This window comes from Meleagris gallopavo, chromosome 13 (assembly GCF_905368555.1).
Source record: "Meleagris gallopavo chromosome 13, MGAL_WU_HG_1.1, whole genome shotgun sequence".
NCBI lineage: Eukaryota > Metazoa > Chordata > Aves > Galliformes > Phasianidae > Meleagris > Meleagris gallopavo.
Window position 1 is genome coordinate 353,399 of NC_139416.1, and position 25,648 is coordinate 379,046.

The window sequence follows — 25,648 nt, forward strand, 5'->3', positions numbered from 1 at the left end:
TTTAAAAGTCCACAGTGAGACTTAAGAGTAGGAATTTTTTTTTCCTACAATAAGCTTTATAAATAAGGAATTGAATTTGATCACTTTCAGATGCTGCCAGGCTTTGGACGGATGAATGTTTCCAAAGAGTTGGCATGTCTGTTTAGGATAGCAGTGGGTGGAATACTGCAGGATTCTCCTTCCCTCCCCCACTGAAGCAGAATCTGGTCTCTATTAAGCTGAAATGCCTTTAATTCTACAGTAGGAAATCTGCTTTTTACAGACACTGTTGCAATTCCTAAAGTAATCCTTAATGCTGATGAGATCCTGTTCCAAGTCTGGCAATTTCAAATTGCACTGTCCATGCCATGCTTAGCAGGAAAGAAAAACCTGAAGTTTTACTAACATCGAAACACGTAACATTACAAAGTCTATGCTGTAGGGAGCTCTGTATGGAGCATAACAAACCAAAAGTCACTCAGCATGCTTAGAATCCACCACTTCTGACTGCCCTATAAAAACCTTCAAGTGCCATCTCTGTGCTGCAGCCAAAGACACAACTGGACCTATTGAAACAGTCTGCAGTATTTTGTAACTGTCAAGCCGTGTTTCCAAGCTAATCAACATTGTGAGCATAGGAAAATTCAGGAAAATACAACAACCCTGAACGCAGTTATGCCTTCCTTTCTATTCAGAATTTAAATGAGGAGCTTGTGATCATCATAAAGTGCTTTCTAATTAAGGTTAATTTGATCCTGCCTGAATGTTGCATTAGAATACAACAGCCCTGAAAGTCAGGCAAACAATGCCCGACTTGGAAACCTGATTCCTCCTGAGGAATGCATTGTAAATCTATACCCTACCCCCCAGATTGTGATTTTCGTGCAGTCCTGAGACCCAGAATGGTTATACGCATTAAAACATATACAGTAATACACAAAAAAATGAAGCACACATAACAAAATGTGTTGCAATTATTGAAAAAACATGGGTATTTGAATCACAAATTAATTTTGAATCTGGCAACTTCTTCATTCTGCTTAAACATGCTTCCAGATATTCATTTGTCCTTTTCTTCCTTTCTGTAGGTGATCTATGCTAGTGCTTCAGAGATGAGAAAATGACTATTCTTATTTTAAGAGAAAAACGGGTACTGGCAGCTAATAACGACATCATTTAATAACAGATGCTTGCTGTCCCATTAAGGAGAGACAATTTTCAGAAGTTACTGTATCCAGCTCCTGCAGCTGGCTAGGGACGTTGTTTGCATCTTACTGCCACAAGCTTTGATGTCCCTTATGAAGAACCAGATGCTTGATATTACCTCAATCTCACTCTTAGTTGAAAGTTTCTGTGCATCTTAGCTGCAAATAAGGGGTTTCTACACTTGAAGGATCAAACCACACAGAACTGCAGAAGTTCAACAGTCTTCTTTTTTCTTTAAAAAAAAAAAAAAAAAAAAAAAACAACCCCAAACTTTAAGCATTTAGTTAGCAGGAATAGATAAGAAGGGGATAGCAAAGGAAAGTAAATAAAGCTTGATGTCAATTACAGTAAAAGATGTAAGGCTGGCCTTCAAGTTCCTACAACATAATTAGAATTAAGGCAAGCTGTCTCAGATAGCTATGAACAGTTTTAAGATTCTACCTTCCTTTTGAAGTCACAGTTTCCAGCTATGATGCAACAGAAACAAAAATCATCCAGGTTGTCCAGATATTCCAAGGATTCAGTGGTACAAAGGCAAGGATTTTATCTTTGCACAGCTGACAATCTGACCTGGCCATGTCAGTGTCAGCAAGAACAACTTTGCCAATCTCTTCAAGGTGACGGGCATTATTCTCTGAATCTCTTTCCCCTTCTCACTTTCATGCTCAGTGTCTTCCACTGTCACTTGGAAGAACAAAGTCTGTTTAACTATCTCAACTATCAGTGAAGCCAGAAGAAAAGCAGCTTAGCAGTAATAAAGTTTTCTAAAAACATGAGGAGTCATGTTTGCTCACACCAAAAGATGGGTGGCAACAGGCAGGGAAGCAGCTGTCCCCCTCTGCTCTGCCTTTGTGCAGCCCCTCCTGCAGTACTGCACCAAAGCCTGCAGCCCTCAGCACAGGAAGGCATGGAGTTGTTAGAGTGGGTCAGAGGAGGACGTAAAGATGACCAAAGGGCTGGAGAACCTTTCCTATGAAGGTTGAAGCAGCTGGGCTTATTTAGCATCTGGGACACATCACTGTGACCTTCCAGTACTTGAAGGGAACTTAGAAGTAGGAGGGAGACCAACTTCTTACACTGTCTTATAGCGATAGGATAAGTGAAACAGATTTAATTTAAAAGAGGAGAGATTTAGATTAGATGTTATGAGGAAATGCTTCAGGCAAGGGATGGTGAAGGCCTGGCCCAGGGTGTTCAGCAAAGCTGAGGATGATCCATCCTTGGAGGTGCCCGAAGCCAGGTCGGATGGGGACCCGGGCAGCCTGGTCTGATGGATGGCAACTAGCCTACAACAGGGGGGTGATAACTACAGATCTCCAATGTGCCTTCCAACCCAGGCCATCTTACAATTCAGGTCAGACCATGCTGATTAAACAGGGAGTAAGAAAGAAAAGTAGTAATGAAGACAAATTCAAACTCCTTCAGTTTCATCCCTCTCTGGTTGACTTACAGTCTGTCTTAACTTGCCAACTCTCCTTACGCATCACTCATCCTCTCACAGCTCCTGTCTTCCTAACATCTTAGAGCAGCTGGTTTCCATTCCCTTTTCTGGCTCCTCTTTTCTTAATCCCAGTAATTTCTGCTCTAATAAAAAAAGATTTAAGACTGTGGGGCCCTAAAGAAGCAAAGCACAGGGTAGTGAGAGCCATATCAGTGAAATGGAGGAGGGGAATAAGACTCCCCATCAGTAAGAACCAGCAAGAGGAAAAGAAAGCACAACCTGTAAAAGAAAGCAGATTGTAGCATGTGATTAAGGTCAGTGGTAATGTTTTCCATAGTGTACAATAGCCAGCTACAAAATAATCTGCCAGCATTTCCTCATGCTTCTTCTACGTTCATGCAAAAGATGCCCCCATATCTGCCAGAGATGTGGCAGTGAACAAGAATAGCCTTACAGCTCAAGTACCCACTTGATCATCTACAGAGAAAAATAAAAGGCTAGAAATCAGAATTCTTGACAAGACTTCAAACATTTGGAACTGGTCTTTTTTTTTTTTTTTTTTTTTAGAAGAGTTGGAAGCAACACATTTTGTAATTTGTACACGACAAAACTGGACAACAAACAAAATCCACAACATCATACACACAAATTAAAACAATCTTAAGTTTTGGGAAAGTACTAACCAGTTACTGACAGCAGCTGTGAAACCCTCACCTCCATTTCCTCCCGATGAGACCTGTCTCTGTCTTCGAATTCACGGGTTCTTCTTCGAGCTTCTTCAAATGCTTGTTGTGCCAATGCATCCTCCTGCTACCAAACCACATGACAACAAGCGACACAGAAGGTTACCCTCATTTCCATCAGACAAACCTTTCTTTTGAATATTAGGGATTGCCTGACAGTAAACACAAGCATGTCTTACAGAACCAGCTAGATCACGGATCGGTTCTAGCAGCTGCAAACTGTAAGGTAAGGAATTACTACCTACCTTCATCACTACAGCAGAAGTAGCCAAAGCTACAATGCAGCTACAGCTATTACTCAAATACATTTTCGAAGGAGAATGGCTTGTCAGAAGTCATTTTAAATGCTGCAAAATTTTCTGAAAGCTAGGAATTCTCAGAAGTTAGATGAAAGAGGCAATGCACTTTATTTCCTTACAAAAGTCATTGTGAAAACAATATCCACAGGCATACTGAGAGTTCATTAGCATCACGACACATACAATGGTAATTTAATTACTTCCCATTTAAAAATTTACATCCAAGTTACAGAGTAATTAAACTGTCAATTTCATCAAAAACTGTTGAAGGTGCACTAATATGAAAATTTATAAGCCTTATGTATTTAAATAATCTAAGTTTAGCTGAAAAACATGGGGCAGAAACTATTCCACCACTGATACATGTATATGCACATATGATGGAGGGGAAGCCTACAGTTTTTCAACAACTCCGTTGCTTCTTTTTAAGAGAATTACGCATGAGGTAGATTATGCATGAAAATACCTTTAATAAACTAATGCTCAAAATATCATGAAGACAATAAGGGACAAACAGCATTACTTCTCTCTCCTCAGAACTTTCAGCTGTAACTACTGCTAACTCTGCTCCTTATTCCCATGTACACACATTATTTTCAAGCCCGCAGTTCTCCTAAAAGTAAAAATCCTAACCTTGACTGTTGGAGGACAAAAACATTGTGAGAAACCAACTAAATGTTAATACACCAAGGGACTAAGCGCATAAATTTTTTAATTTCAGTTCAAACATCTTTAGGCTGAGAGAACATTAAATTGCCTTTTTCGCCCCCGGCACAATCACGCTGCCTGGAAGGCACTCTGTGAACTGATGTCAGTGAGTGCCCCTCGTGGCCCAGCAGAGTTAGAGACAAACAGCTGTCAGTCAATAACTGCACCCAGGTCCCTGGAAAGCTGCACTCAAAGGCAATCTTTAAAGCTGCCCTTAAGAGAAATCTGATTTATTTCTAAGAGTAGAATTCGGCCCCTTACAGTTACCTTAACGTTCATGCAGCACGTACCAACTGAGGTCTCACAGAAAAGGTGATTTTGTTCTTAATAATGCAGAAGAGATGAAATACGAGATAGGCTTGTCTCTCTGATGATGGCAGAGAAGCTGCCTTATTTCTGGTGTACAGCAGCTACATACATCATCGTTACCCTCTCATTTTTGGGGGGACAGACTTAAATGAAAGTAGATTTTTCTGTACAAGATTTTTGCATTTTACCACCACTTGAAGTGGTCATGTAATAAAAAGCTAGCACAGCCTCAGCCAGGAGATTTTTTTAAACATGGTTGTAAACCAAAAAAAGCTAAGTTAGAATTTCAGAGAAGAATCAGTTTGTTGACGTCCAGAATGAACACATGCTGACAGCTGAAACGCTGGTTTATTAAGGTCAAATGAAAGGGAAAAAAAGCATCAGAATGCAACTTTAAGTAAAAAAATATACATACTACAGGATCCTGCATTGGCCTCAGAGATGCACTACGAGAGAAACTGAACTTCTCTGAAGCTCAAACAACAGGGATTTAAGTGTCCTTTTTCAAATGTCAGCCAAATCTGGCAATTACAGCCCAGCAAATTTGGAGGTAGGAAACCCAATCATCCATTCGCCCTAGTTTTATTCAGGAGCAATACTTGTGACAGGAGCCCACTGATGAAGAGTTTGCAAAACATGAACCATATCAATACAAGAACGGGGCCAAACAGCTCCTCAGCCAGGGAAACAAAACCCACAAAGGAGAGGCTTACTCACACCCACAGGTACCCACCACCACAGCCCAGCAGGACAAGCCTTTATAAGAACACCTTCAACTACAGAAGCTCCATAGCGAGAACGTTGCATTACAGAAGACACACAAAAGTACTGGAGACAAAAACAGTCTTTTAATGAGACTCCAGGCAAACAGCAAACTCAGGGATACTGCAGTGCTGGATGGAGAAGGTACCCAAGCACTATGTTAGTCCAACAGAAGGCTGAACAAGCAGCTGAACTAAGGCCCCCAGTAACAGAAGACGAGGCTGCTTAGGAGGGAGACATTAATTTGCTGTGAATTAAATAGAAAGAATGGTAGCTTAAAAGTTACAATGGAAGTATTTTATTGTGCATGTGGCTTTCCTTCCTGAGGCAATTTTTGACCTGCTGAAGGATAGAATTTCAAGAACTGTGGCAACAAGGAGAAAACGTATCTGATCCCAGTACTAGTAAGAAGTGGTAGGAGACAGGAAAATTCAAGAGCACTAGATTGACATAAAGCAAGCTTTCCCAAAAACAGCAGGGGTGGTGGGCAGGGGGACAATGAATGCTGCTAAGACTCACATGACAAAAGCAGGAGCACTGCAGGCACTGTACTGCACAGCTGGAAGCACCTGAACCCACTGACACCAGCATAACGTGGGGATCAACGTCAGCAGTCAGCTCCATTGCCACCAGCAATATTAAAACACATTTAAGAAAGGAAGCAAATGACAGATAAAGGGAAACTAAACAATGCAAAAGATTTACAATACTAACACAGACCAATATAATTGACATATCACCTTTTAAATTCTCATTAATTTTTTTTCCTCTAACTTGCACTTAACATAAACTTAACTGCTGATGCTCAGAAGCACAAATTGAAAATAGATTACACGCTTGTAATCAAGTGCAAATCTACCTTTGTAGATAGTGTGCAGTACTTCCAGTTCAGCAATCCTGAACTTGAAACATAAGAAAGCACTGACACCTGAGAGGATACATAAATTCCCTCTCAAAAAATTAACAATAAACAACAAATCACATGCTCAGTGCACAGATATTCCCTGAAGACATCTGTAAAGAATTCTTCCACGTATTTAAGACAGCATACGTATCAGAAAACTGAAATAATCCTAAAGCATGTAAAAACGTGTCATGAAATTAGAAGAGAAGAATGGAACCCAAAGCTCACTTCACTCTCCCTCTTCTTTCAGGAGCTACCCAGTTTTGGAGATGAGTGACACTGTCAGCTCCTGACCACACATCCCAGTCAGTCTCCTCTCAGCCCAGTCACACAACTTAGCATCACGTACCAAACATAACAGGCATGGGCCAAGGCATTTTTTCTTGCACAATCCTCAGGGGACTATATCTGACCGTAATGTGCAAGTCAGAGGAGTTCTAATCCATGGTGTTACAGAAGTTACTGGCTTTTTTTTTTTTTTTTTAAAAGAAAACACTGCTGTAACAGGAGCCTAGCTGTCCCAAATGCTCACTCTCAGCCCTGGAAGAAATGAGTGTGCAGCTAACAGCACCATTCAAGGAAAACTTCAGCTCTGTGGCTTTTTTTTTTCTTTTTTTTTTTTTTTTTCTCAGATAAACAAAAGATGGAAGGACTCTTCTAAGATTAGATTGCCACTGATTCTGGGCATCTTGAAGGAAGCACACAGAACTGTGACTATTTCAAAGACATTTAAATACTTGTATTTAAGACAGAACACAGTCAAAAGAATATGATCTAATGTACAAATTGGTTTCTTAAGTCTGAGGGAGGCCAGGCTCCACAAAGCTTGCAATTACACATCTCCACACAAAGTCTGATTTGAATACTTGCAGCTCTTGAATGGAGAAAAATTAATCAGTATGCCCTCCAGTTCTGCATATGTGCAACAGAGAAGTGCTCTTTGCATTTAAGTAGAATTTAAAGGTTCACACTTGTAAAAGAGTGACCGATTGTGGCTATGACTGAAAGGGAAACCCCGAGGGTGGCTGAAAAAGAGATGCACAGAGTGGAACAGACAAGGTCTGTCTTAACTCTGAGTAAATTAGGGAACTCTACAGATGCATAAGGAAGCTTATATAAGTAACAAGCACTTAAAAATTGAATTCTTCTGAGTCTACTTTTGTTCTTGTGCACATCCAAAGATTCAGCTGCTAGAAAAAGCTACTTCAGAAGTAGGAAACCAGTAGATAGGAAGTAAGTTTCTCAAAAGCTGCCATACCTTAACAAAGCTGCCTACCACTGTTACCAAGAAGAAAAAAAAAAAAAACATTCATCATACTCTTCTCCCACCCTGTGCCTCTTGTTTTTTCCCCTCTCCATCATGTAACAAAACAAAAAGGCTACTTTGACAAAAAAGAAACAAAAAAGGTAATCAGTAAGAAAAGACTTGCCAGTTAAGTTGTTTCATACTACACTAATAGCTTCTCAAACACTTTCAGATTTATTACTCTGTAGCATAGTAACAGTCCTAAGAAGCATCACAAAGTTGCAAGCTACAGATCATGCCTGCTCCTAACACTTTGCTCTAATTACAACACTGGTTCAGCTATAACCAGCTATTTCTCAACTTCTAGTTTTCTTTGCAATCTGTACACTAAGTGAAAGCTGAAAGCACACAAATTAGGACATGCAATTGTTACCTGACTGCATGTATTCCCCCAGGAGGAAGAACATCTAAGAGACAGTAGCTTAGGCAGGCTGTCTTACCTGTGCTCTCTCTTCATCAAATTCCAGGCAGCCCATACCATCCAGTCTCTGTAGATCTATCCAGCCTTTCCAGATTACACAGACACCATTGAGAATCATAGGTGCCTTCAAGTACACCTAAAATAAAAGCAAAACATTTACTATAAATTCAAAAGCATTACACACATGCCCGTGCAGTGAAAATAGCCACGCGGGAAGCTTCTGCCTATATTCTTAGAACATCCAAGCCAACTGGTAACATGAAACTCCACTTAACAGCTTCTCCTGCCTCCTTTCCAAGAACTCATTTTAATCAAATATACACTGTAACTCCTGCCTGCAATACTGGATGGAATGAATTTGAGCTGTGTTCTCATTCTATAAGCTGGTCTGCACCAGGATTTGGTCAGAATCCCATTACTGCTTTCAAACTGAAGTAACTACTTCTCTTGTCAGCTTACGTTCATGCCACAAGGAGACTGGCATGCTGCCAGACAGGGAAGATCCTTCACAGCATGTTCAAATGGTTAGATGAGCATGCTCTCCTCCCAAAAACCACTGCATTTCATTCCACATGTGAGTTTTTTCAATCAGGACCAAGTACCAGTTTCAGCCCTCAACTTTGTAAGCCAAAATTCAGTGAAATCCACTATATGTGCACACCACGCTGAAAATAATAGTCTTCCCTTCTGTATGCCAGCATTTGTGAAAGGCTTTTCAAATGCAGCAACACCAGATGATCAAAACCTACCTCTGGCTTCAATTCGCACAGTGCCCTGAACAGCAGCAAGAACAGTGCACGAGCAAAATGCCCTACTAGATAACAGTGATTTAAAATAGAAGCATTTCCCCTTCTAAAGACCTGAGATTATCTCCACACAGGAAATTTAAAAAGAAGCAGAAGACAACAGTAAACAAGTTTAACACCCTCCATTTAAAAGGAGAAAGAATAAAAAAAAAAAAACAAAAGCAACTCACATAGTTAAATTATCCAAATCATGGGGGAAAAAATAATAACAATAAATCAGCCTCTAGTAGTTATTTCAGCCTACTTGGCAAGTCATACCACTCACAAAACAGAAGTTTGTCCATGCTGAATTGCCAGAGAGGCAAACCACGCACACAGGCCGGCACCCGTTCCAGACGTAAGGGCTGCCTAGACATTTAAAATAGCAGTCTTCAGAAAGGGCCCAGCTAGCCAGGGGAAGTTTCACACAGCGTCTCCTCTAATCGCTCCACATTCATCCTCTGGCAAGCCCTCAGCAGCAAGCTGTAACTGATGTTTAGGGCGACAGGGCGCTTCAAAGCACGCTGACTGCGCCCGTCTGCTCGGCTCCGTGCCGGGCAGCTCAGGTCACTGCACTGAAAGAGGGAGGGCCAAGAGTTACAGGTTGTGCAGAGGGAAGGTGTGTCTTCCTTGCGCTAGCTGCGCTAACAGAACTAAGCAGCCAACAACATGAAGACGAGGGAAAGAAAGGCAGCAGAAAAACAACACAACTCCAACTGACAAACAAGTAATGTGAACTGGAAAAATGAATCGAAGTTTGCTCACTGAGCTTAGCTTTCACAACTTGTCATCTCAGTATAAACCAACATAGAAGTTTCAATGAATACAACGTACAGTAGCTCAATAATGATTAATCCCTTCAGTCATACCAAATGCAACATTACTCCCTTCCACCAGTCTTCACTCATTCATCCCACAGGAAATAAATGATGTGCATACCATAAATTTAAGTGATACATTTAATTGGTTCAGAAGTGGAAAACAGACAGTTAAAGAGGCCATTAGAATCAAGTGTTATTCCCTTCCAAAAAGGCAGAATCATTCAAAGAGAAAAAAGCACCCTAAACCTAACAAGGGATCTTAAAGTTCAGGTAAAAAATTGTCACGGCAACCCCCACTATCAGTACAAGTCAAGGGACAGAATGATGGAGCACAGCCCTGCTGAAAAGGACCTGGGGGTACTGGTGGGTGGCAGCTGGACATGAGGCAGCAGTGTGCCCTCACACCCACACAGCCAACCATATCCTGGGCTGCACCCAAGCAGTGCAGCCAGCGGGGCAGGGAGGGGATGTGCCCCTCTGCTCCGTGCTGTGAGACCTCACCTGGAGCACTGCGTCCAGATGGGAGTGCTCAGTACAGAAAGACACGGACCTGTTGGAGTGCATCCAGAGGAGGGCCACAAAAATGACACAAGGGATGGAACACCTCCCTACGGGGACAAGCTGAGAGCTGGGGCTGTGCAGCATGGAGAAGGGAAAGGCTGCAGGGAGAGCTGAGAGAGGCTTGTCAGTATCTAAAGGGGCTGTAAGAAAAAAGCTTATATACTTGGGGAAAATGGCCTCAAGCTAAAAAAGGGGAGATGCAGATCAGAGCTGAGGAAGAAGTTCTTCGCACTCAGGGCGGTGAGGCGGTGGCACAGGCTGCACACAGAGCTGGTGCTGCCCCATCCCTGCAGACAGCCAAGGTCGGGGAACGGGGCTGTGAGCACTGCTGGAGCTGTAGGTGTCCCTGCTCAGCGTGAGCAGATGGCCTTCAGGTCCCTTCCCACTCAAACCATCCTATGACACAGACCAGTCCCTCGGTACTGCAGTACCAGTTACCTTTCACAAGCATTTGCTGATCTTCACTTAAGGTTTACCCTCCACTGAACTCCTCCAATCCTCTGGCCCAACAAATACCTAGGAAATCAAGAGTTACCTAGAACTTTCCATAGACTGAAGAAGTTAGCTTTTCAAGATTTCCAGAATGCATGGTTCTTTTCCTGCCCCTCTTTTTTTAAAAAAACAAACAAACAAAAAAATGTTTGCTTGTTTATCTGTCTAGGAACCTTATGATGACACTGACTGCCACAGAATCCTAGAATTAGCAAGGTTGGAAAAGACCTCCGAGGTCATCTAGTCCAGTCATATTTCAGCAGTCGTTCAGTGCCTTGGTCCCTGCAGCTGCCAGTGCACGATGTGCCGGCTGTAGGTAGCTCAGTGCACACAGCAGGAAGGTCAGATGCAGCTGCTGAGGACTCAGTACTTCAAAACCTGCCTCAAGTTAAGCAACACCTGGAAGGCTAAGCGGTGCTGGAAATGCTGTGAGAGTCATCAGAAGTCAAAGAGAAAGAAAGGGAAACAAGTTAGAAGTGATGTGATTGCTGATGCCTACTATCAGCTCCAGACACACGGACCAGCAGCTGAGCTGATAAAGCAGTTCAAGAAGCACCAGAACGCAGCCTGACCCTTCATGATATGGTGTAAGGTACTCTGCTCCTCAATCAGAGCCCTTCAACCACTGCTTTCAGTAGGCTCTATTCCTACCAGCACCAAAACCCAGATAACAAACATTTTTCACTCTGAAAGGGTGAATTTCTTAACAAGCCATTTGAGTTTTGAAGTTACCATATAATCATTGAAATTTAGTATAATTCACATTGAAAGCCACATGTGCTTATGCAGGAACTTTTCTCTCATTAAAACACACAATAAAGCAAACTGGCGCTTTTTCCTTTATTGTAGAGAAAGGAATTTAGACTCCTTTTCCCCTCTCCTCTTTCTGGGGAATGGAAACCACCTAAGACTGGAGCCAAAACCGTTTAACCACATATTTCCTTCTTTTCAGATAAAGCCATGCTGGTTCCCTTTCAATTTCCGAACTTAACAGAATATTAATATATTGCCGCCCTTGTCTACAATCACACGATGCTAGCACACCCCAAAGCCAGCACTAAGTTATCTTTTAAGAACTTCCAGAATTCTCTGTTTTGAAAATTGCCTTAAGACAACCACAGTAAGACAGCAAAGGAAAAAGCCACCTGATTTCCATAAAGATCTTGATTTTTCCCTTAATATTACTGAGCTATAAAACTTAGATTAAAACCAGATAAAAGGATGACTTTGTTAGAATAACTCTTTAAAGGTTTTGTTGCTAACCCCAGATTAACTGCGTTTATATAATCTTATAAACCGTTCTCAACCCATCTGGTGCTTTCCCTAGCATCATTCAGAAGCCAGACTTGTAAGAAGCTGCCTACCAGATTTTGAGCCATAGGTAAACTGCCACATATTGAAATTTGTACTTTTGACTAGTTTATGCCAGCTGAATTTTTTATTCAGGTGGCTGCTATGCAAGTCTTCATTTCACTTCAAACCAGATTTTCAACTTCCAACTCCCACTATAAATCACTGTAACGTTACAAAAAATATATATTCTAACAAGAAAAGCAGGCATGCTACTTTCATGTCAAGAACAGGTTCTCAGTGTTAGAACAAATACACTGCTTGCTGACCGTGCAACCAGCAAGAGTAAACACACTTATCTCCTGGCACATTATCTGGTCTGAGGATGAATGACACCACACACACACCTCGAGAAGATGCCACACTACTCTGCGGGGCTCAAAGCAGCTGAGCTGTGCTTGAGCTTTCCTGACCCACCAGCAGCCCTCTGTGCCACACCTTCATGCATAATATCTCACTTTCCATACTCTTTGAACCATTCATCATTATTCCTCTTTATCTGCATTTAAATAAGATGCCCTCTTCTCCAATTCTGACTGAGTTAGCTTTGCTGTTTGAAAAAAAAAAACAAAAAAAAAGCAGTGGCTTGGCTTATGTCACACTATTTGTATTTTAAAAGCCAGACTTGATTTGAATATAGTGAAGCAGGCAAAAAAAAAAAAAAAGAAAGAAAGAAAAATGCTGTTTTAGTCGACCTCAGTTTCACATCCTATTTTTGTCCTCTAGTAAATCCTTATCTCACAACAGCAGGGTGCTGAAGAGATGCGATGCAGATACGCTATCTGATCGCCCCATCCACACATCCTGCAGTTGCAGAAGCGCTCCTTCTCCCTACAGCAACTGAGCCATTTCCTCCCCCAGAGATGCATGCAGCTCTCGCTGCCTGCTGACATGCAATCCCAGCAGCCGCAGCCGCGAGGGGACAAAGTTCACCCCCAGAAATCACCAGCACCCCCAGCAACGCAGTGCTGCCCACCCCCTGCTCTGATGCCCCAGCAGCACTGCTTCAGAAGATGCCGGGCTCTGAGTCACCCCAGCCCCATCACACCGCCTTCCTCCCAGGCCAGCCAAGTACAGATGCTGTGGTTTTGATCCCACCTTACCCTGAATCATACCCCACTTCTAAATATTTAAACAGCAGCGACCTCATACAGGGAACACTGACCACTAAGAAAGAAACTGCCATAAACTCTAAGTGACAAAGACCCCGAACCAGTCAAGGCTAACCTCACCATCTCAGCTTCTCACTGCACCATCTCTGCACGCTGATAAGTACGAGATTATTCTGCATTCGTTAGCTGCCTTGAACAGAAGTCTCAAAGGAGTGCCATTAATACAACGCTGTGGTCACCACTCCCTGGAGGCTTCCACAGGCTGGTCCCAACCAAGGGGCAGAGCACGGGAAGAAGCAAGCTAGGAAATTATAAGGAAAGAAAGAAAATCTCTAAAATCTAGCAACAGAATACATACACTAAAATCCCAAGTTATTTAGGGAAAAATAGTTCTAATGACTATAATAATAACTAGATTAGTTAAGAACTACTGAAGTTACAGAGAAAGCTGAAAAATCCACACAGGGCTTCAGACAACACTTAAAACACAACTTACAGCATCAAAAAGAAACTGATGGAAAATAACCAAACCAAGAACAGAGTTAGCAGGTTCTGTCATTTCAGTGAATAAATATTAATACGGAACAATTCTCTATTCAGTTCTGAAACAAAAGCCTTGTAGCACAGCTGTAACTGAGGCTGGAAGAGTAAAAATAAGCAGAGGGGAAAAATCCCACTTAGTCTGTCACACTCCTGGCAACTTCCTTTTGTGCCCAACCTCATCACAAACTGGAAGAGCTCAGAGAAGTCAGTAAGCTTAGACCAATCCCTTCACCTCTCATGCCTCAAAGCATCTGATCCTCATGCCTTTAAACACAAAATGTTCAGGCTATTTTGAAAGCTGCATCATGAAACAGCTTCCACCCCACAAACACAAGGTTTTATTGAAGTCTAAACTTGGCACACACAGAGCTTCAAGTGGAATATCTTCACAAGCAGTTTGTTAAGAGGTCTTTAAGACTGAGAACGTTGAGGCCTATGGTAAAGCATGTGATATTTGGAAAACGCCCTTCCTGACTTCTTCGTTTTCCTCTGAGTTACCTCCAGCAGGCAAACAATGCAAGTTGCTAGGCATCAGTTTTTACAGGCCACAAGAACAACTTATGGAAAGTTTACCCCAAAAAATGAAATAGGGCTACTCTATTTCATCAGCTATGACAAAGGTCAATTCCTCAAGCAAAATAATATGGACAAAGCACTCTGCTTGCTAAGAGATCTTGACTGTTACACTTCAAAAAAAGAAGAAAATACATTTCTAATGCAGCCACAACACTTTAGGATCACAAAAGCAGTGGAAATACAAATACACTGACTGTCAGAAACAAATGATCCCAAAGAAAAGAATTAGCTGAAATACAAACTGTCCCACGGATTGCAAACAGAACAGTAATAGAAGAGGAACAGTAAAAATAGCTGCACACAGAGCTAACTAATAGCTACTATTTGCAGGGCTGCGCTGGGTAAAGCATTTAAATCTGCCATTCACACCACACACACATCCCTGCTTTTCCCTGTCAGAGCACTGCAGCTCTTGTTCCTTCTGACTCTGCATATTGGAACTCAAATACATTTCATGATTAAAGAGTAGCAGAAGTAACTGAACTATGAAGTAATTGATCAAGAAGATCTCCAATGCTGTCTGAACACTACTGAAATACTGTACCTGCTAAATGCAGGAAGAGGAACACAAGGTTATGTTGGTGGCAGCTGTGGTGATTTTGTTTATTGAAAACAACATAGGACCTCATGTTTCAGACTGAAACTTATGAATTTACACGTCTACCCATACACTGCCTTATCAAAGACCATTCCAGATGCAGCCTAAAAAAAAAAAAAAAAAAGTATGTGAGAAACCTTCACTCCAAGTTGTATTCAGGAACAGAAGTAGGAAGGGTTTGCACAACAAGCAGTAGCACTCCAGCAGTGCAACTCTTCAGGAAAGAACATACTCGATTCAAACAACAAAAGCAGCCCAGGAAGTAGCTGCCAGCAGTGCCAGCTCCTCGGCAGAACCTGACTGTCCAGTACTGCATGCTGCCAGCTCTATGGTACGCTTGGCAGCGCCGTCCGTTCTTACAAGCCTGCGCAGCAAACAAACTCAGCTGCAGACCCCCACTGAAAGCATCTTGTTAAGCAGCATCAGAGCAGTGACAAAGCCCCTCTCAACATGCCTTCCATTTACTGAAATACTGCAGTGATAACTGTTGCTTTCTCCAAGCAGAAAAGCACTGTTTTGCACTTTACTGGACAGCCTTATTTCACAAGGCCATTTCAGACATATATAATTTTTTGTCTGTTTTGCACAGTTAGCTGAATTATGGAACCATGACTCCTTATCCAAAGCAGATCAACATCTCATTAAATTATGCAGCTTACTATTTCAGCTTACTAAAAACAAGTTATAACCTAAAACAGGTATGAATCATTAAAGACGTCGGAACAAATGTGATTAAAATCTGTGGAGAAAGCAGCATTTTATTCCTGGATTAAGATCATTGGTCAGTATTTACGATCAAAAGTCAACGCAGAAAAATCTAAAATGCTGTTGCAAAGAAATGATGCTTGTTTAGTGACAAATACGTCTACAAATACACTTCATATTTCCTAAATATTGTAATTGTGTCACTAAGCAGGCACCATACACAACACTTGACCACGAACATCCAAAAGCGTCACCCCAGTACAAAGGAAAATGCAGGTGGCTTGCTGCTTTTTGCAGTGTTTCTACAAAAGAAGTCTACTGTTTCCCAACATGAGATACCTCATGCTCATACTCCTCACTCCATACACCTTCACACGGAGGAAGCCAACCACACAGCTGGAACTCAGAATTAGCAAAACACAAGGAGCAGGATATAGGGATCATCTGAGAGGCAAATACTTGCTGGGGTTTTCCCCTGTGAAAATGTTCAACCCATATTTACCGTTGATTCTACATGAGAAAGACAACTGGATTTTACATCTCCCCTTCTGAAATGCCATGCATTAAAAAAGACCCAATTTTTCTTGCAGTATTTGAAAATAATATTGCTACAGCAAAATATTGCTAAGAGCTGCTACAAGTATGTATGCATGTAATTGAGAAATGCTTCTGCTCATAAAGCCTGTTAACTCACGGGGACATATACAGTTTTCTGCCACGTTGACAAAATTCATTTTCCAGACACAAATTTCAAAATTGGTTGGGAAATTCATTCTTAAGAAGCTCTTAGAAAATAGCATGACAAAAAACAGTTATTACTAGGAATCCCAGAGAGGGTTTAGAAAGAGAGGTTTATCTAACATCATATATACCATGTCACTTGTATACAAACAAACAATCTCTTAAACCTGTATTTTTGAAATGCCTAATGTGAGCGTACTCAGCCAGAAAATACCCGACTTTGGCAATATGAGCAAGCAGCAAACATAAATCTTCTCTGACCTGAGCAAGAGAGGCAGGAAAACTTGCCTCCTCCGCCCTCATACCTTAATCCTGTTCTTGAGCACTTTACAGAATCACAGAACGGTTTGGGTTGAAAGGGACCTAAGCCCACCCAGTTCCACCCCCATGCCCAGAGCTTTCCCTTCTCCATGACAAATACTCCCAGCTGTCTCCTGCAATTGGTCTCCATATGAGAGGTGCTCCAGCCCCCTGAGCATCTTCATGGCCTCTGGACCCATGCCAACAGCTCTGCATCCTTCTTGTGCTGTGGCCCCAGGCCTGGATGCAGTGCTGCAAGTGGGGCAGCCCTTCCCTGCCTGCTGCCACTGCTCTGCTCATGCACCCCAGCCATAGTTGGTCTTCAGAGCTGAAGCTGCACACTACGGGCTCAGGCTGAGCTTAAGCGTTCAGCACTTTGACAGCTTCCCTCTCTGCCCTAAGCAGGATTTAAGCGAAGAAACCCCACAAGCTACACAAATAAACTGCACTAAATCACAACTTACAAAGAAAGAAGGAGGGGAAAAAAAAAAAGCAGCACGAAACCAGACCAACATCCCTTGATTAAAGTAATTAAACAATAGAAGAATGGGCACATCCACAAATAAGAACACAAGAAGTATGCCTTCTGATTCTTCTCAGCTAAAGGTACCGCTCAAACTGAGAAGAGCCAGGCTATTTGACAGACAAGATCTCATGCGTTGAGTGAATTTGTTGTCATTATGGTCACTATCCTTCAAGTTGTTCTGAAGAAGCTGCAGCATCCACAGCACTTGAAACCCATGGCTTTTTTTGCTGAAACTAGTTCAAGCATCAAGGCACACTAATATGATACTACAAAAAAAAAAAAAGTTAGAAAATCTTCAAGTTACTAGTTTTGCAGTAACTCCCTAAGCACAAACGTAGCTGAATCAGGTTCCTTCGCAGAAATGAAGCACATACAGTAAGAGGTGCAGTCAACAACTAGCACATGAACATTCACTCCACAAGTAGTATGGTATCAAGCCTTAAAATAACAAAGGCAGTCGTTTTTGTTTTGCATACTATAACAACCTCTTAGCTCTCCTCAGCCCAAAAATTTTGCATCAAAACTATGTTTCTGTAGAAAATAGCAAATAACATAAATTTAGCTTTGGGTAGCCAAAAGGCAGCTAAAATGTGCCCAGCACAAGACCAGGAAGGGACAGAACAGAACCAACACTGCAAGACTGGAGAATGGATTCAATCTCTTCTGCACTACTTTTTTTTATCCCCTGTAGACCAGCTACTAATTATTTGTAAGCTGGGGAAAAAAAAAAAAAAAAAAAATCATAGCAGACATAAGCTGTACTTCCTCAAAAGCCCGAGCTTCAAGTTCTAGATATCAGTACAGAGCTAAAAAAAACTAACAGTGCTTCTCTAAATGCTTTGTCAAGAAAGTACCATCCTGCGTATTTCATGAACAGTTTGTTGCAAGACCTTCTGAAGTGGTTAGGAATACCATCTTCCTGGCCTGCTACCACTGAAGTCCTGAGTTTTCCTTGTAGGAAACCCACCAGGCTAGCAGGTTTTATAGCCTCAGCACGGAGTGCTGCAGTTCCCCTCGCTGGAAGCAGCAGGACGTACAACGCCTGCCCACTGCCCATGGCCAAGTGAAAACGCTTGTCCTCAGCATCCAAAAACCAAAAAGACAAACTAACCCAAAACAAAACTGGGAAGCAAGCAGGCTTTATGAAGAAATCCCCAAATGCTCTTTAGCAGCATGAGAAAAATACTCTACTACAGTTGTTTTATTTTGTCTAGACACTTTCCTGCCTTAGCTTTCCTATTCTTAAGCATTCTTCAGGCTTGTATTTGTTTTCCAAAAAGAAAACAAAAAAAAAGCCCAAGATTGTCTCTACCAAAGAATGTGGGCTTTTTTTTTTTCTTTTCTTCCTCTCATTTCTTCCTTTTCTTTTTTAAAGGAATACATTGGCTGAAAAAAAGTTACAGCTTCTTCTCACTACCTCCAATCTCCTTCGTCAGCGTTTACTCCTCCTCAGTAACCAACAAGAGATGTCACCAGGACATAAAGGCTCCCATTAACCATTATGTAGCTGCTTCCTTCCCTAGATTTCAGATTTCTAGATACTTGAAATCTGTGACAAACAACACTTTGACAGCAATCACTCTGTTTCAGTAGAAAATTCAAGTGCAAAAATTATGCCAGGTTTAAGAACTTTTTCTGACTCCTTCCATATGAGTTGTCTTCTGCATTTACACTCAGATGAACAGACAAAATAAGTTGCAAAGTCCCAAGATCCAGAGCTGTGGCCTACAACTGCTTAAGTGTAGTGCCTTAAACACAACAAGAACGCAGAATCTCTGCATAGACTTCTCAAATAGCTACAATTTGGATCCTAGTACAAGTCCAGATATTAATGTGGCACAAAATACATGGACGGTCTGCTCAGACAAAACATCTGCAGCATCAGCTATTCCCCAGAAGATGATCCTTTCATTAGCAGTCACATGTGCTTAGAGCAGCAATCTTACATGAGAAAAAAAGCCCTGTTTTTCTCCCCTATTATTGTCACAGTGCATATTTCATCAGCCCAACATGCTAAACATCAAATATGCAATTATGCAAGCTAATTAGCTCATTTTGTTACTTGTGCTTTGGACAACAAAGCTTGAAGAAACACTTCAGTAACTTTCAGAAAAATGAGTTTCTTGTAGCAAACCTTTAATCATCTCGCTGAGTATTTTTTAGAATATGAAGCATGAAGTGGTTTTTCACAAAGAACAGACCTCTTCAATGGCAGTGCTTGTGCTTTTCTCATTCATTTATAAGAAGAGTAGAGAAGCATAACATTAACAGCTTTGTTTAGTAAGTGGAGACTGATATGCAAACAAGAGGATTCAATAATCCGAATGTCTGGATTTGTTCCAATATCCAGTGGAGAGCTGTGGAGATCTTAAGTACTGCTTTCATCCACAGCTCACGTGTCCCCTGTATCACTGGTTCCCAAATGCAACATTTAGCTCATCAATTTACACTGGTTTTGTTTCTCTTCTGGGAGACTCTAAGAGGACACTATGACTAATTTTGAGGCCTTGTCTACAGAACTCTAATGGATGCATTTAGATCACTACATTTAGCTTGAGATAATATCGAAAATATGACTGAGGCAGATCAGAAAGCACTTAGGACCTACAGAAAATGGTTGATAAGCAGGCTCCCAAACAGCACAAACATGTTTTAGGAGTTGTTCGTAAGCATTGTTTCAAAGTGGCATAATCACTGTATGCATCATAACACTTGAACAAGGCTGCATGCAGCAAGAGAAGTATTTGGAGGGCAGGGGGAGAGAGAAAGGATTAGGGGGAAAAGACAGAAGACACTTGTCACATGAAAGACATCTGCTGTGACTCATGCTCTAACGGAGAGCACCCCACAATAAATCAGTCTTCAGGAACAACTGTCCAAACCTCAGCCTATGACTGCTTGTGTGCACAGGACAATATGTACCTAACAAGCTCTAAAAATTTCCCTTCCCCAAAAACAAGCTCCTAACCTTGAACAGTGAGCAAACTGGAGGCAGACACAGACATCTCCCAGCTCTGAAGGAAAAGTAGTAAGATATGTGCTATGACTACCCAGCTTAAAAAGGAGCTTTGATTAAGTAGTTCTCTATGCAACAGCAGGTCGTTATAAATACCACCTCAAAGCAGCTACAAAAAAGAAGAAAAAGGTTTTCTCCATTAAAGAAAAAGGCTAAATGAGCATAAACAAAGAAAATGATATCTCTGAGGAAAAAAAGAAAAGAACTTGAGCAGTCTCTGCTAAAAAGAACATCTCAAACAGTAAAGTATAGAATCACAAACACCTATACATAACTAACACTTTACTCAGACCATACAGATGATCATGAATGAAAACTGGTGAAGGGAACCATCTAGGAAAGATTCTTCTTATACGCTAAGCCTTGCTAGGACTTTTGACACACAACTCCAGTAAGTAAGGAAATAAACTGTTTTGCCAGGCTGAGTATGAACTGGTTACAAAACCAAACCTATCCTACCTGCTGTCAGAACAAATACATGCTGACTCTGGATAGCGCTTACAGAACAAGCTTTAAAAAGCCATAAAGGAATGTCAGTAAAATGAGCTTCATGAGGGCAACAACTTCTCCAAGCCGAGGCAGGCCCAAGACCCTGAAAGAGGCTGAGCAGCTGACATGCCTTCAGCACCCACCGCACTTCATTTCACAGAAAATCCCTTTGGCTGTCCCAGCTCCACAATGTTTTGGGGTTGTGGGGTCATCTGAGAGAGCTGAGAAGGAAAAGGAACAGTGAAATGAAAGTGATGTAGCAATACGGGAACAGAGGTAACAGTACGATGACTTGGAAAGGCTGCTGGGGAAAGCACCAGCACCAAGGACAGGCTCCAGTCACATCTCCAAGACCCCAAGCCAAACTAAAAATAAGGCAGGAGAGGAATTCTCCATCATCTTGCTAGCATAAAGGGAGAGAACAGCTGCTGAACACTGCTAAACACTTGACCCTAAAATATCGCTACCCTCATCCACCACTGTGTTAGTGACTGGCCTAAAAGTCAGCCAAGGACTGTACAAATCTATGCAAGAAATCTCAGCCCCTGAGTTTTCATCTGTAGCGCAACACAGACCACTCTGTAGAGAAACTGCTTAGAAGCAGGACGGCTCCTGGGAAACAAGAAATCCTCACATATTAATATGACAGTCCATTACAATGTGCACAGTACTGCTTCAATGCCAACATTTGCTATGTTTTTACTTAAGTTACATCTCACATGCTCACAGTACACCTACCCCTACTAGAATTGGCTCCAGAACTTCTGTTAGGTGTCATCCAGCTCTTCAGGACTGTAGCACTGTCTTCGGTGCCTTAAACAGAGACCTTCCCAGCCATCTGAAGGAGCATTAAATTACTACAGACAAGCAATGACTAAGTCTTGATGACTGTTATAGCCACATGCATCTCATGGTGAAGATGGTTCCCCATGCACGGTGGCACACTACAATACGAACGCTGGTTAATACGGCCCTAAAACACATTCTTCCTCCCCTAAATCCCAGCATTCAGTGCAAGGGCTCTCAGAAAAAGTTAAAGCAAAATCACTTTTGTCCAGGGACTAGGGGCTGTAAAGAGTACACATAACTGCTCCATAGCCCTGCTAGTGGTGACATTTTAGATGGGGACAATGCACAAGTCTCACCTGCTGGTGGACTGAAGATACAGGAGCTTAAGGGATACAGCCACTTGGCAACTCAGTGACACTAAAAAATGAAAGCTGAAACTATAAATCAGTTTCTCCAATTTGTTCAAAAGTATACCAAAACAACACCCAAAACAACCCCAAACAAGGAATAAAAAGCTGCTACTCCAATTTAATTTGAATAAATTAATATTTCATCTAAGTTCTTCAAAAAGAGGTGTGGACCAAATTAAGCCTTCGCTTTCCAAGCAAATTCTGATAGTTACACTACAATCTTATGTTTGACTGTAAACTGTATTTGCTCAAAAAACAGAGTAGTCAGTACATCATTCCAATAGCCTGCGAAAGTTTATTGCTGACGTCAGAAAAAGTTGATCTGGGGACAATTCCTATTTATCGAGCCACAAGTTCCACTGAAAATAGAGGTCAAGAGGAAAACTGGCACTGTTGGCTGCCATTTAAGTTCAGTTTTCACTCAAACACACCTCTTTTCTTCCTCACTGTGCTTCTGTAGCGACCACTGTGCAATCACTGATTCATCCAAGCACTTCAAAACAACTTAAAGCTAAATGAGTTTCCTAGTTATGACAAAGATATCACGTGAAGAGAAACTCAGCACCTTCAGCCCAGTGTTCTTTACTTAGGCTAGAACAGAGTTGATGGTCGATGAGCAGAACTCCTACCTGCACTGCACATGTGGCATGCCAGGTACCCCAGATCAATTCTAATCCTGTCTGACGTGCTTTCCTCCAGAACCGTGGGGTTTATAGCATACTGCACTAAAATAAGATTCTGGTTTATGAGCAGCTGCTGCTGAACAGCAGACAGGAAGTTAAGCTGCATTAGAAACGAGATGGAGAATAGTATTAGACAGGGGAGGGGAAGTAAGACAACTTCACACACTTCTGCAGTGTGGTAACTGATATTTAGGCAACAAAAAGGAACACTGAGAGCTAACATGCACTGAGGAGGCTAGAAACACCAGGCTATATACATGGCTTCAAGTTCAAGAAATAAAAAATACAAATGCTTTATCTTATCATAGAATGTACACAAAATAAACTACGGGGGGGGGGGGAAAAAAAAAAGCTGATCTCACCTCATAGTTCATAACAAAACAAGGGGACTTTAAATAAAATGTTAAGAAGCACTGACACCCTCACATGCACAGTGAGCCAGGGGTTCATATGGGATCAATATAGGACTGCAGTAAAAATTAACAAAATTCCCCAAAGTACAAGAGAACTACTTTAAGTAATTAACAATACTGGAGAACCAAGGAGAAAGTGCAGCTGTTTCACTCCAGGATTCAATTACAGGAGATTTCAGGCAACAGATGACTCTACTACACTGGTTAGACTCTGAATTTTTTAAAAACATCTATTCATGCATTCGTGAAGGAAAGAAGAAATTGGCATTAGTTGACCACAGACAGGACCAGGAAGCCTCTGCTGATTAAGGTATTCAGAAAGAGGACATGCATTCAACCTGACACCCTCCCCACCCCATACAAGACAGTAACAAAACAGCATTCTATGGTTTTTACAGTCAAGGAGTCCAGGGAGCAATTTTTACTGCTATGTGCGTTTTTGCTCGTAGCAAAGGAATACAATTACTTTTGCTACGGGACAAAGAGAGCATAAGACGTGAAAGCCACTTCAAATAAAAGGAAGACATATGAGTTTAAAATGAGCAGAAATACGATGAGAACTCTTAGCTATTCTATTTTTGAGCAGATCAGGTACTCACTAGAGGCCTTCCCACCCATCGCAAACATCAGAAACGTCACGCTGGAAGTCAAATTAAGCATAGGAAAAACCCCCAAGTGAGGAAATACCAGACTGAAAACCTCAGGCTGATGAAATGAACGTTCAGAGTCCTGAGTTCCAGGTGGACTCACAAGGGTCTCTCTCTTTCGGAAGCTCAGCCATTTAGGAGGTAATTCTAGCAGAGGCCGCGCTGCTGACTCGGTCAATTTGTGTACAAAGCTGCCCGGGCACAACAGCGACGCACAAACTATTTTGGGCCACGACTTGCTTGGCCAAACGCTGAACCAGGATTCCAGAATAGAAATATTCTAGCACAGTAAGTTTATCTACATGCTAGATCTCAAACTAATGCCTAAAATAATAATTAACTGACAGCTCCCCCCATAGCCCTTTTTATTCACATAATTAAAAACATGCCCTACTGGCTGAAGTCCAGCGATGAACAAACACACATTATGCACTGCCTCAAGAATCAAAGCTCATAAAACAATGTTGCACAGAGCTACAAAAAAATCACATGGTTTTAAGAGACTCCTGAAGCCTGTGAAAGAAATTCTTAATAAAACTAGGCTACAGGAATCTATGGAAAAGAAAAATCTCAGACACTTCAAATGATAAAGCACTTAACTGTTTTGCTGATAGCGTAAGCAGCTCTCTGCCATTCTGCTTACTTCTCTCTGAAGTTATGGGAGTGGCTTTCAGACAAGTTTAATTCTGTGCAGAGCAAGCCTGCATTCACGTGTGATTTACAACAGAAAGTCTGATTACAATGGCGAATCTGTGCTTTGTTCAGATTGAAGCACAGCTCCAGTCCCATTTAATAGCTCGTCTACCTCCAGCCTGATGCAGATGAAATATTCTAAGCAATTTAGTGAAGCACTCTAGAATTTACTGTAAACAGACATAAAACAGGGAGCGGCACACATTAATGAGGCTCATGTTCTATTTTAATATGCAGCATGTCTGCCCAGCTCTTACACCAATTATGACAACACAAGAAAACGGACAAAATACTTCTCAGTACTTGAAGAAATCATTCAGAGAAAACAAAAAGTTATAAGCATCACAGAAGTAAATAAAATTATTTTTCAACTGGCAAGAAGAGAGACTTCAGTCTTCTTACACATCACAAGAAAAATTCCTCATTCAATTGTGAGCCAGAATCAATATTTTTCAATAAGAGCCAGATTCAATTCAGCTTCCTTAGCAAAGCAGTCGGTACCCAGCATAGCCAACTTCACTCCTTCTCCCCCAGTTTGTCAAGCTTCTGGAAGCCTCACAGGACTAAAGGGAAAACAATTTTTTTTTCCAAAAATCCTCATTAACTTGAATTCCAAATACCGTATCTGCCCTCAGGAATTTTTTTTTCTTCCAATCAGGTTTTCCTAGTATAGGAAATGTTTATCTTCCACCTAGCAGCATTTAAAAAGTATGCCACAATATGCTGCTAAACCTGAATAATGCTTTGGATATTTCCTGCAGCCTGTTAGATTTGGTTGCATTTGCTGCTATTTGTTATAAGATGGGGCAGAAATTTTTAGACAAAAGGAAGAACTTTACGTCTCTTGAAATCTTTTAAGTCAAAGAACTATACAGAATAAAGGTTGGAGTCTCAAGTGCTGGTCCAAACCCAATCAGGTCAGCAGAAAGTCTCCCACGGACTTCAGCCACCTTTGGATTTACAGTAACAGAGGTAAGAGAGCACCTACATTTTTAAAGGTATGTTCTCCCGTAGAAACAGAACCAGTTATAAGTGATTTCAGTAACTTTACTCTAACCAGACTTTAAAACTAACACTGTTTCACAGTAACATCGCTGTCATTAAGGAATTCGCGCTTTCAATATCAGTTAATCAGACAACCACCATAGAGAAGAAAAATAAAATCATAAATGAACTTTGAAAGTAATTCTTATTCTGTATTATCACTCATGGTGAAACTGAGGAAAAAAAAAAAAAAGATTCCATTGAACAGCACACTGAATTCTTGCTGTATCAACTAGCAGCCTGAGATCCAATGAAGTAACCTGCTCAGAATGCAAA

At 41.4% G+C, this 25,648-nt stretch overlaps 1 protein-coding gene across 8 annotated transcripts in view; it reads right to left on the bottom strand.

The window, feature by feature from the left end:
• CBFB (core-binding factor subunit beta) overlaps nt 1-25,648 on the bottom strand; it is a 42,652-nt gene that overhangs the window by 12,099 nt on the left and 4,905 nt on the right. For 5 of the 8 annotated variants that reach the window (XM_085235297.1, XM_085235293.1, XM_085235295.1 and 2 more), the window contains 2 exons: nt 8,098-8,214; nt 3,341-3,436 (listed from right to left, as the gene is read on the bottom strand). In XM_085235297.1, coding sequence (XP_085091423.1) covers nt 3,341-3,436; nt 8,098-8,196 — 195 coding nt within the window. In that variant the 5' untranslated portion in view covers nt 8,197-8,214. Of the gene's footprint in view, nt 1-3,309; nt 3,437-8,097; nt 8,215-25,648 lie in introns of all 8 variants that reach the window. The other 3 variants (XM_085235291.1, XM_085235290.1, XM_085235294.1) reach the window with 2 other exon arrangements.